This window comes from Gymnogyps californianus, chromosome 1 (genome assembly GCF_018139145.2).
Source record: "Gymnogyps californianus isolate 813 chromosome 1, ASM1813914v2, whole genome shotgun sequence".
Taxonomy (NCBI): Eukaryota; Metazoa; Chordata; class Aves; order Accipitriformes; family Cathartidae; genus Gymnogyps; species Gymnogyps californianus.
Window position 1 is genome coordinate 71,131,545 of NC_059471.1, and position 12,657 is coordinate 71,144,201.

At 41.5% G+C, this 12,657-nt stretch overlaps 1 protein-coding gene across 1 annotated transcript in view; it reads left to right on the plus strand.

Annotated features, from left to right (window-relative positions):
- The window catches only part of RFX8 (regulatory factor X8), a 29,706-nt gene extending 18,238 nt beyond the window's left edge, over positions 1-11,468 (plus strand). The window contains exons 12-15 of the mRNA XM_050915593.1: positions 3,998-4,154; positions 5,720-5,814; positions 6,980-7,094; positions 11,209-11,468. Of these exons, the coding sequence (XP_050771550.1) occupies positions 3,998-4,154; positions 5,720-5,814; positions 6,980-7,094; positions 11,209-11,468 (627 nt within the window). The remainder of the gene's footprint in view (positions 1-3,997; positions 4,155-5,719; positions 5,815-6,979; positions 7,095-11,208) is intronic.
- The last annotated feature ends 1,189 nt before the right edge of the window (positions 11,469-12,657 follow it).

A 12,657-nucleotide genomic window follows, 5' to 3' on the forward strand; every position in this document is an offset into this window, starting at 1 on the left:
ATATGGTCAATGGTCCCCCATGGAGAGGAGAACACAGTAGCTGGAAGGGTCAGATGACAGTTTCCAGTATCTTTGCCCAGCCATGCCCAAATCAGTCAGATAGCGCATGCTGGAGTTATTCTAAAATTGGTTTTACGCAGCATCCTGACCACTCTCTCTGACAAGTGCTGCACAAGGGAAATCACTAATATGCCGGCTGCAGTGAAGCTGCACGGTTGGGGAGCAGGCCATGAAGTCTTTAAGGGCACAAGACCCTCACCTTTTTCATGGATACCAGGGATCAGCTGGCAAAATCTTCTCCATCCTCTGACTGGACAGTTTTGGAAGGAGTGGTGCAGGGTAGCATCCTCTGAACTTCCCTCCTCAGGGTCATCACTCAGATTGGCTTTTTTCCTTGGGAAGAAAGAGACAAAAATCTCTCTAGCAAACAATTACTGTCTCTGCCTGCTTTTTGCTCTGCAGTATCATTCTTCTCAGCTACAGAGGTGCATCGAGGAGCTGCATTTTTAACCCTTTGAACACTGCAAAGTAAATTGTTTCATTCAGTGCTGCATTATTATGAGGGGCTGTACCCTCTCTGTAGTGTTCCTACCATTGGTATCCTTGAATACTTCCAACACCTTGGGTTTTGAGGTGGTCTGGGCCATGACAGAAGAGATAGGTCACAAATGGGGAAGAAAGCAGAAGCGAACAGGTGGTATATTCTCTCCTCTCCTTCAAACAACACGTACAAGATTTTCCCAACATGCCGCCTGGCTTAAATCACTACACTGTGTCCCCACAATAAAGGGGAGGAAGGAAGGGAACTGTGGCTTCTTGGACTGTGCAGCAGTGTCACGTTCTTCCTTAATGAATGTAGCTTTTCTTTATGGGAAAACTTCATCACCAGCAGCATAAGAAACACACACCTCACTTACTTTAAAAAAGTTTAGAAAAATAAAAATAATAATGCGCAAACATGCATAGGTGTGCTAACACAGGCAAAAGGTTGACTTCTGTGAAGTGCTGAGCACTCACAGTTCCCATTTACTGCAGCAGCCCTTGGAGATACTAAATACTTGAAAAGCTCAGCTTCATGTGCTGCTAAACAGTGCTTCCTATGCATTGAAAAACGTGATCCAGCAAGACCGCAAGTGTCAACTACTCCCACCCATTTGCATTTGGTTTGCATACTCAGACTTTACATCATCCTTCTTGTGCTTGAGCCATGATGTCAAGAGGCTGGTCGTAGCTTTTTGATTCTTCCCTGCCTATTCCTAATGTGCAGAAAAGCTGCAGAGAGTCACCATTGAATTTACACCTCAAGATTTAGCGCAAGAGATTTGCAGCCTAGTTGGGGGGAATTCTCCAGCAGCAGCCTCTGGCTGCTTTACAACCCTTTATGCTGTTTAACTGGCACAAAGTGAACCTAGCAGACCTGAGAATTGGGGTCAGATCTACGCTTACAGCTGAGCACATTCTGAGCCTGGTTCTTGTTCATGCTAACGAGCACTTGGCACTGTTCTCACAAGTAAATGATGCTTGCACCTTCTCTAGAGCCTCTTTAAAATACAAGGGAAGGGCAAAGGAGTTCCAGTGTACCTGATGATTAGTCCCATCGGCAATTTAAAAACAATAATTTCAATAAGTGAAATTATGTAAGTCTTGTAAATGAGCATCCCCATAGTCTTTCAGCAGTCACATAGCCTCTATTACAACTTCTGTTAAGGGATCTTGCCAAAGCCATGGATACTGGGCTCCAGCAAAACGGGATAGGAAACAAATACCAGCTAAACATTCTCCTCCAAATGCATCCCCCCTGTCCGATGCACACCAGAAGATGGTTAAAATTTTCAGCTTATGAGAAACATGCAGATGCTTCATGGGGAGGTGGACGTCCCTCAGAAAGGACCGCTGAGTGTTTTAGTTAGACCCAATCCTAGGCTTGTGTGGACTCGTATCCCGTTTCCCCTGGTCACCCTCATCAGATGCTCATGTGAAGTGGGTATGAGTAGAGCAAGTGATACCTCACTCCCCCTCCATTGTACTCTCCTGGTTTCCAGCAATCTGAGGTGAAGGTTTCATCCACATCTTGGTATTTAATAGCTTGATTTTGGCATCCATGACATCTTGGGGCAGTGAGTTCCAGGGTTTGGTTATTTGTTGTGTGAAAAAATACTTTCTCTTATTACTTTAAAACTTCTACCTTTCTTCATGCAATTCTCCCTGCAAACCTCCATCACATCCTTCCTCAGTTATTTCTATCCAAAGCTGGCTCGTCTTTGTTTATCTCATCTTCTCACAGAGGAGTCATTTGATATTTCTAATCATCCTTCTCAGTTTTCTCTGTCTAAAATGCACCTGGAATTTCAACTAGAGACTGATGGTCAAAGCAGGTGAGAGTGCTCCTAATGAGAAGTACTACGGAGGAGCTGTGCAGCTGCAGCCTCTGAACAGTGTAACCACACCGTCCCTTGTAGAGTACTTTGCAATAATTTAGCCACCTGGTGAGAAAATAGGAACAATTTTGGCAGGGTCAGCATTCAAAAGAAAAAAAAGTAACTTTCCCATCATGTGTAGATAAAGCACGCTGACAGCTGCTACTACCTGGACATGCAGAAGTAATTAGAGCATAAAAAGGTGCAAATTCCCTGCGAGAAAGGAATGTGAATATGATGCTTGTCATTTCCTGGGGCTGATTCCTGCCTCTGGTAAGCTGTATTTAAGTGTTGTCAGAGCTGGTTCTCAGTTATTTAGAGAATTATATTTAGTATAGTGAAGTGCAATGGCTAAAAGGACCAGTCTAAAGTACTGGGGCATGGAGTCGAGCGCTAGCAGCATGCTGAAGATACTGCCCCTGGTAGTTCCCGGCCTTTGGGTCACGCGTTCTTGTTGCAAACAGCAGCTCTTCTTCTGACACTGGAAACTCCAAGTAAAATCAGAAAAAAGACTGTCTTTAACTTACCTGAAGGGGATTACCGAGTGAGAATCAGAGTGCTTTTGGTATTTCAGTAAAGCTCGCAGAGTAATGAAAGAGAAAAATGGCCAGATTGGGAATTATGTTTGCAAACAAATGGGCAGCTGCATTCACTGCTGTTTGTGGGATCATGGTAAGCACCTGGTGAATGGGATTTGTTAAAGTGTTTATGAATCCTGAAGTTTTTCTGAATTTTACAAAAATTATTTTTCCTCTAGAAGGCCAAACTGGACATGGATTATTCATATAAAAGCCCAAAATTCAACAAAGGCTTTAGGATCTTACTGATTTCAGTATGGAAGTGAGAGATTAAATGTAAGGATTAACAAATTTTAACAGATTCAGGTTTAATTTCCTTCACTGTTTTCATCATTTCACCAAGAATCTGAAGCAATACTGTGTGATATTAGCAATTAATTTAAAAAAAAGTGAAGATATGAGGATCAAATGTTAGGCTGAAAATTGTTTGCAAAATCTGTGTGAGTAATACTTTTTGGGACAAATATGAAGCCAGATTCATTCATAAATGACTCATAAGCAGAGATACATGGGATAAAACCCCAACTAATATTATTTTAACTAATACCATATTTCTAATGTTATTTTTACCTTCTCAAAGGTCTGGGCAACTTGAGAAAACTTGCCTTTGAATTTAGTTGAAACATGTACTAAGGACAGGTAATACTGAGAGAAAGTCGGCCCTGCTACACCATTCCATGTTTTAGACAAAATACCATTACTTGGCTTAACTATAATAACTCTAGGCAAAACCAATTGCTCAGGCGATTGCCCAGATACTTCAAGCATGTTAGCCTTCTCTGCTCCGTCACAGACAACAACACAGAGTGTCATTGAGAAGAATATCTCCCAGAACAAAAAAACTCTTGAAGACAACTTAAGATTCATCTCCTTTGGTTTATTTTTTTTTTCCCAATTTGGAGACTGGTTATATAAAGTCTAGTATTGAATAAGGGAAGCTTTTTGACCGAGTTAAGGGCTTGAGAAAATGAAAGGCATTAACTGTTTTCTTATTATCTATAGACAATGAGAACAGTCTTGAACAGCAACAGCAAAGTCACTGTTCTGCGATCAGACTTGCATGCTGTCATCGATCAGGGATTTCTGGATGTGCCTGGAAACCTCTTTCAAAAGAAGTTTAGGAATCCGGAGGAGCTGCAGAATGACATAGAACTCAAATGTAATATTTTTTTGCTACATTTTGTCCATCCACTTAAGCCCTTGCCTGCCATTGTTAAAGCTCCAGCATTTCCTCTTGTTTATTCATGGCATCTGCCCTAATGGGAATTACAGTCTTGCCGTAACCCGAAGTGCTGGAAAAGAGCCAATAAAATTGAGAATGGAGCGTGTAATATTATCCTTCTAACTTTAAAGGTTAAGAATAAAAGGCTTTCCATTCTGACTCTCTCTTAAATCTTTCTGTGGCAGCAGGAGTGAGGTTTGTGTTACTAAATTATATGTCTTCTAGAAGAAGGTGGACAGAGGGATATTAATTTTTTATTGTTTTCTTTGACAAAAAAGAAGTTTTCAAGCATTGCATTTTGCATTTTCCTCTGTTATTAATCGAAGCACACAAAATCATTTCTTGTGGCCAGATTTTAAAATATTGTATGCTGAACTGGATGAGGACTACTGGCCTTTCGGCTTTCAAGTCCTTTTGCTGTATTGCGGCCCGTGTGATCAATGTTGTGCTGTAAACAATAAAATACACAGTTTGTATGCAGCCATGACATAATGCATTTGCCAGCTTAATGAAAAGGGATGGGAACATAATGGCAAGTTAATTTTTAGATTAATGCGCTGCCATTTAAATTATTAGCAAGAGACGGGCAAGTTGGACTAGGCTGTGCCCAGAACTGGCAGGGGGAAACCTCAGCTCTTTGTTCCTGGCCCGCCACCGACTCCCTCGCTGACAAGGGATGCACCACAGCCTTTCCGTGACTGCTTTCAGTGGGAATAATAATTTGCCTTCTTCACAGAACCATCAGGAGAACCATTTAAATAATATTTATATAAAACTTAAAATCAAAACCACTGCGCAGAACGTTCTTATTACATTTGCTCATTATATTAATGATGATCTTACTCTTTCCAAGGTGGATTTATTGCATTCTCTGTTTTCACTGCTTTTCCAAACTGTTATTTATAATAAGCAAGGTTTCACAGACCCTATCCATATGCCTTCTTGAAGGAAGATGTCTCAGTTAGAAGGGTATAAATTCAGAGAGGTGCCATAATGATGTACCTCTTGGCACTGGGTGGTAGGTTCTAATCTTTTGGGGAAACAGCTGCACTGATACGTGGCAATATTATCTATATTTCTGTTGGGCTACAGAATATTCTGCATTTTCTGTTATTGTTTTAAAACTGTTTTCTCCTCCTCAACAGATAAACCAAGATTCTTTTTTTTCTCAATCACATAAAATCTCAGATAAATAAGTTGGTATTGCATATAACCAAATTCCAGCTTTCACATTGGAAGTGTTTATTCTTGCCACCTTTGCCATGATGACTAGGTTAGTGCAGATATGGTGGAAATGGACATAAACATGAATTCTGACTGATTTCAAAGTACTATTCCTCACTAAAGGAATAGTATAATTATATTAATCAAAATGCTATAAACAGATGTCTTAATATATTTGAAGCTAAAGATAAAAGAAAAAAAAATGCTAAAAACTGCAGAAACAAACCAAAATGCAAGCCAATCACTTCAAGTAATAATCTCCCTTCTATATTTCATAGGTTTGAATGACTTAATGTCTTTGCTGGCACCTTCCACAGATATTCGGGTTCTGCTGAACTGTGTGTCTTCAAATCTTCAGGCTTTTGTCATTCAGGTATAAAATTAATTTAATAATTTCAGAAAAGAAAGAGTGATCACATCATTTATCCTGCTACATGCTAACTGTCACTAGTCTGCAGGAGCTACATTGTACACTAGCAACCTGACCAGACTGCAGATTTGCTTAAATGCAATTTATGCATGCTGCAGAAAAAGGGAGAAATAATTGGCATACAAAAATTCCATCTGTGCAAACAACCGCAAGCAGATTTCTGCGCATATATCCACTCGGGCGGTTTCAGTATCTGCTCTCATTTCATAGACACATATTATAACAGTCCCTAATAAAGCAAAATTCAGAAGAAAAATGTTAGTAAAAATGAAGAGAACACTTCATGATTCCTGAAATCATTGATTCACGAAACTGTTGACTTTTAGCAGGTGGTAGGAGAGTGATAATTTCTAGTACAATGTCTCTAGCTCTTGTGAAAGATTCAAGTATGATCATCCTCGCATATGCACCTTTCCATAGGTTACCAACTCTACCACCCCTGTTCCATCACTGATTCAGAATTAGTGGTAGCTTGATGGTACCGCTGCATTCGGTTGGTTGCCAGACCAATGAACTTGGGTCTGGGCGGTGGTTAAAGGGGTGGGATTTTTTCCCTTTCTGAAGAAGCAGGGTAAACTGTACTTCTTTAGCTTGATTATTTCCTAATTTTTTTTTTTTTTTTTTTTTTTTAATTAAGAGTAGTACTTTGCAGGTCTCTGGTGCCTTCATCTCATAGAACCCTCAGCTACCTCATGGGATGCTATAGAGAAGATGGAGCAGGACTTTTCCTGGGGGTTCACAGTTACAGGACATAAGGCAATAGACACAAGTTGCAGCAAAGAAAATTTCCAATAGATAAAAAGAAAAAATTACCATGAGAGTAGTTAAGCATAGGAAGAGGTTACCTGCAAAGGCTGTAGAATCTCCATCCTGGAGGTATTCAGAAGTTGGCTGGACAAGGCCTAAACTAAGCTGGCCATGCTTTGGACAAGAGGTTGGATTAGATGATGTCCAAAGATCCCTTTCAACCTAAGTTATTTTAGGATTCTAACAAAAAAACTGCTTGTTCCACCTTTGTATGCAGTTTGTACAGGGAAATAGTCTGCAGCACAATAAGGAATTCTTTTAACCAACTTTATCATAAAGCAATTTTTTTCTGTATCTGCAGCCAAGCAGGAGTAAAGAAGAGTTTAGAAAAGTGGCATCAGATTTCCAGCTGAGATGGAACTTCCTACTGAGCGCAGTAAGCAAGGCTATGACCCTCAACTACGCAGACAGTTTTGGTAAGTAGGATCTTTGTGACTCTCATCTGATACACCCCTCTCTGTCCTGAGACGGCAGAGGCACCAGGTCATTTTAACTGACCTAAATTCACGCTAAAGTCAATAAGGGCATCGCTTCTTCCTACTCCCTTCCTTGCATCAAGCAGCACCATTCACCTGGTGATGTGGCTAGCCAGGTCAGGGAAATGAAACGATTAGTTTTCAACCAGATTTGTTTTCTGATCCAAACTCTAGGATGAGCAGAAGGCAGGAAAGTAGGAGCACGCAGCTGGAGATGGTGGGAAGGGCAGGACTCCCTCTTTTGGCAGAAGCCATCATTTGTCTGCGGAAATACGGGGAACAGCAGCCTGAGGTGTGAGCCTCTGCTCTCCCTCTCTGCAAGAGCTGCACACCCCAGCAGAAGGGTGTGATGGAGAGCTGGGGCCACTAATATCCCAAACCGTAAAAATTCCAGATCTCTCAAGGGATAGCTCCTAGTCCTTCAGGTTCTTCCCGTATAATACAGCCAGAGTAGAGCCACTGCAATAACTACTTGCCAAAAAGGCAGTTAGCTCCTCTGACAACAGCTATATGCTCCTTCCTTTTCCTTATGCCTTACACTGACATAAGTGCTTGCGTAGCCAGAACCAAGCCTGTTTAAGGTGTTAAACTGACTGAAAACTAGTCACTCCTTTAGCTGGGTTAGTTTTCTCTCTGTTGTAGGGCTCTGAGCTGTCAAGCATCAAATCCATCATACACCAGTGCAAGGCAAGAGAAGCAAAGGGACTGTGCAGTCACAGTCACTCGAAGTGGCTTGAAGTGGTGCAGCCATGTTTTGAATCAGTTCAGTCTCTTCCATTTCTATATTGCATCAACCCTACCTGCCTTTCTCTTTATTTGTAAAACCTTTCAGAGGCTCTCTCTCTATTATTCATTCTGCAGAAATGCACCATCTCCTGTGAGCAGCATCTGATCCCAAACTGTGTGAACCGCTTTTTAGATTTTCAAAGGAGCACCTTCATATTTTTTCCTCTTCTGTTGGATGGGGCTTCACACAAATAGCCAAAGAAAACCTCATTATCTTCTTTGAAATTCCCCTTCAAAACCGTACTTTCATGTGTTTCCTACAAAGACGTAACAAAAGGGTATGTTAACGTTGTTGCCTTTTGTATTCTTTGGTATTCTTCCCCCGTTAATGCCTGTGTTTGTGCATGTATGCGCGCACCCCTTTTCTGCATCTAGCTGCTCCCTTTTGCCTTATATTTAGATTGCAAAGTGTCCAGAGCTGGATCAGAGTTTTGTTCTGTGTCTGCAGGGAACAGAGCACAGTAGGGTCCCTTGTCCATCAGCTGCTGCATTACAGTAATAATAAAATAATCGTTCCTTTCTCTCTCTCTCCAGAGGAATTCTGCACAAAACTCTCCAATGTTACATGCAATATTTTGGGCAATGAGGAAATTGGGAATGAATTCCAAGAACAGCACTGGAAGCATAATGTTTATTGAAATTCCCCACAATGATGAAATCCTCTTCCCTCTTTCCACCACAAGAAGAGTTTAATGAATTGCCTCCCTGCTCTGCAGTTGTCGGTGGTTGGGGACACAACTGATAGAGAGCATCCCTTCCTCTGCTGAGCCTTCCTTAAACTAGTTACAAATGATATTTTCATCCCACTTATGACAGCCCTCCTACTATACTTCAGCAACACTAAGATTGAATTTATTCTCACACAAGAGAGTTAAAAATTGTCTTTTAATCTTTCTCTGTGATGCTCCAATAAATTTGATCATTATTATCTTCTTTCTTAATAACCCTTGGTTCTTTAAGATGTTGGGCTATATGACCTATCAATGTCCCTTCTTTCCCATGTTTCTATTCTGGTAGGATTTCAAGTTTTAGTGGACAAGGCTGAAGCCATTATGTTAACAAGCCATCTGGTGTAAAAGTTCTGTACTCAGGGTCATTGCTTTTCAGAAATTTCTTAAATCTCAGCATTTCTTGCAGGAATGGAGGGCATCCTGCAAGTCGAAATATGCAGCATCCACACTGAGGAAACACAATTACTTAGGGAAATGCATGAGTGTCATGTTAATGCAGTGTGCCTCCCCCCAAAATAAACCACATACCAGTAACCAAACCCAAACTTAACTTCTGTCTGGGGCTCCTGCCTTGGAGCTTGGCTCATCTGGCACACATAATATACCAGCACACTCACACCTCTGAATTCAGGATTGACTTTTACCCTTTTCCAGCCCAGCCTCCACATGGGTGATGCCCAAGTGTGATCGGAGGAACCATGCAGTTACCCCCCTGTAAGGCAGCAAGGAGCAAGTGTGCTATAGCAGTCAGGGCTAATGGGACCTCTACAGATCTTTCAGCTCCACCTCCTCTCCAGCAAATGCACCTCTATGTATCTCCGTCACAGAGCCTCACGTCAGCTGGTCCACCTCCATTTCCTTTACTGGTCTCCCTTCTGAGGCATTCAGGGATGTATTGCTGAGCCACGCTGGCTGGACAGTGACCTGTGCATTCCTCTTTTGAAAGCAAGCTTCTTCAACCTACTACCTCTTCAAAACAGTGTCCCTCTCTATTATCCCAAGGGACAACTGGAGCGGTAGCTTTTGTTTCACGCTTACTCTTACTGAATATATTGAAAACACTTGTAAGACTGTTAGAAACACTCGTGAACTGCTAGTGTCAGTTCTGTATAGTTTGAACTCCAAGTATAAAAGTCCCTTTCCTTGTCCCATAGATAAACAAGTACTTCCACTTACTTTGCTATAATTTAAAGATGTGCAAAAGGACAAACAGCAGAAGCAGCAGCTTCTCAGACACATATAACACCAAAAGAGGCAGTATTTTTCATTTTTAAAGCTCTGTAAACCTTGGTTGTTCATGTAAATTGTGGTATCTCCTTGTTGATGTCCATGTAAACGTGTTTGTGGGATGCAGAGGTTATGAATTGCTTGATGAATTCCTATGCAGATTTATGGCACAGAAGAAGACTTACTCTTTACTGTAAGGGCTTTCAACCAAGGTATGAGTCAAAAGTCAATGGCCTCAGTGAATGTCTCTTGGCTTTTACCAGTTATGCCCCAAGCTGCAAGGTAGGCCATTTAATGTCACAGACACAAGAAATACAGACATCTGTAAGAGGGTGTCGTGGTTTAACCCCGGCAGGCAGCTAAGCACCATGCACCCACTCACTCCCCCCTCCCCCCTCCCAGTGGGATGGGGAGGAGAATTGAAAAAAAAAGTAAAGCTCGTGGATTGAGATAAGAACGGTTTAATAACTAAAGTGAAATAAAATACTAACAATAATAATAAAAAAATATAATAATAGTAATGAAAAGGAATATAACAAAAAAAAAGAAAAAAAAGAAATAAAACCCAAGAAAAGACAAGTGATGCACAATGCAATTGCTCACCACTTGTTGACTGATGCCTGAGCAGTGATCCGCCCCTCCCAGCCAACTCCCCCCTGTTTATATACTGAACATGACGTTCCATGGTATGGAGTACCCCTTTGGCTAGTTCGGGTCAGCTGCCCCGGCTCTGCTCCCTCCCAGCTTCTTGCACACCTGCTTGCTGGCAGAGCATGGGAAACTGAAAAGTCCTTGGCTTAAGATAAGCGCTACTTAGCAACAACTAAACCATCAGCGTGTTATCAACATTATTCTCACACTAAATCCAAAACCCAGCACTGTACCAGCTACTAAGAAGAGAGTTAACTCTATCCCAGCTGAAACCAGGACAGAGGGTTTGCTTGGGAAGAGGTGGAATGATTTATGTGTCCAAGGGGAGAATGGGGATGATAGGTGGTTGTTGATAAGCCTTGTAGTAGCAGTGAATGTGGGGGAAGAACTTGAACAGGAAAGCGAATAAACACAAGTGCACTTTCTTCTCTAGCTAAAAAAAGGGGAAAAGGCTTTTGCTTACGTTTAAAATCTGCAGTTGGTGCCTATTTTGCTGTGATATTTGGAAGTACGTAATTTTGTAAGTACTATTTGATGAGTGCTAGTCTGCTACTTTATCTAGCCCATTGCTATAATGAAGCCCTTCAAAAAAGAACACATCACGAAGATAAGCAAGTGAAGAGGATGTTAAAATTATTTTTGTTTTTCTTTAAACCTAGGATCCTGGCATTTGTTTAATTTGCTGCTCATGGATTTTGTGGCTCACATTTTCCTGTCCTATATAGAGGAGGAGGGAGATGAAAGTTTCTGGGTTGCAAAGCAAAATGAGTCCCCTATTCTGTGGGTTTATGAGCCCAGCCATCTCTGGGGCTATTTTGCAGAGGAGCAACCTCAAGCCAATGCTCCACAGACAGCTCTCATAACTTTGATGCAGAGCCAGAGTAACTTCGGATTAAGCAACATTTTTCCAGAGTTCTGAGTTGTTCGGCGGACACAGCCACAGGCAGCAAGGTGAAATAAACATTAACTTTAAAGAAAATTACCAAGGAAAAAAAAAAGTTATAAATTGGGTAAATCAGGAGGGATCGGGAGGGGTGTGGTTGTTTTGGGGGGGGTTATGTGTGTAAAGTAGAACTAATGAAATCTAGGTTTGCATGGAGCTGTGTCCAGTGTCACCTAAACCTCAAGCCACAAAGCGTCTTCCACAGCCCCCACCCCCGCCACGATCCTACCAAGGGCTCGTAATCTCCACACCGCCCGCCATCCCATCGCCATACTTCCCTGATTCTTTCCTTAGGTTTCCAGCAGACCTTCAGTGCTCCTTTAGATTCCCCAAGCGTTGTCTAAGCAAGAGCAGCGCTGTTCTGGTGAGTTGGGAGCGGCTTGTGGACGTGCTGACCAAAGAGACTGCATGTATTTATTGACAGGAAGAGAGAGCGCATGGCCTGGTCTTTTCTCGCTGTTGGAAGCACCGAGAGGCTCTCTCTCCTCCACCTACCTGTTAGTTTTATCAAAACATGCAGAAGTATGAAATCCTTGAGACCTTTCTGCTCCACCAGACTTTCTCCCAGTCAGTCCACTGGTTCAACCTTACTAGCATAAGGGATGACATACAGGTCGAAAACAAGATAGACTCTAAGTCTTCCTAGGATGCAAGGCTAAATATAAGGACATATGGAAACATGGATGAAGCCTCTGTGCTTAATACAAGTGATGAATTAGACATTCAGCTGTTTTCAGATTTCTCTTCCATGCAATAACAGCACTTGTCTTAAATCTTAGAGAACATTGTGTTTTCCAGAAAACAGTGATGGACAAATGTTAATGGCACCAAGACTCACAAAGAAAATTACATTTTGAGAGTCATCCTGCTATAGTTATTTTACTGTTTATCCAGCACCTCCCAAGATGCATTCAGCTTTCATAAACTAGGACCAGGACTGGAAACAGACTGTTTTAAAAACTTCTTTATTAGTTGTAAAGACCCTTGGAGAACCCTTGTTTTTAAATATAAGATATGCTAAAACTAGCTCAACAATGAAAATTGGAGGGGAGAAAGAAGACACAAAGGGGACAAATCAAGAATGATTTATACATGTGATAGGGATGTTTGACAGTTGTTATTTTTCAAATGTAATATAATGACCCATCCTGCCATACCACCTTAA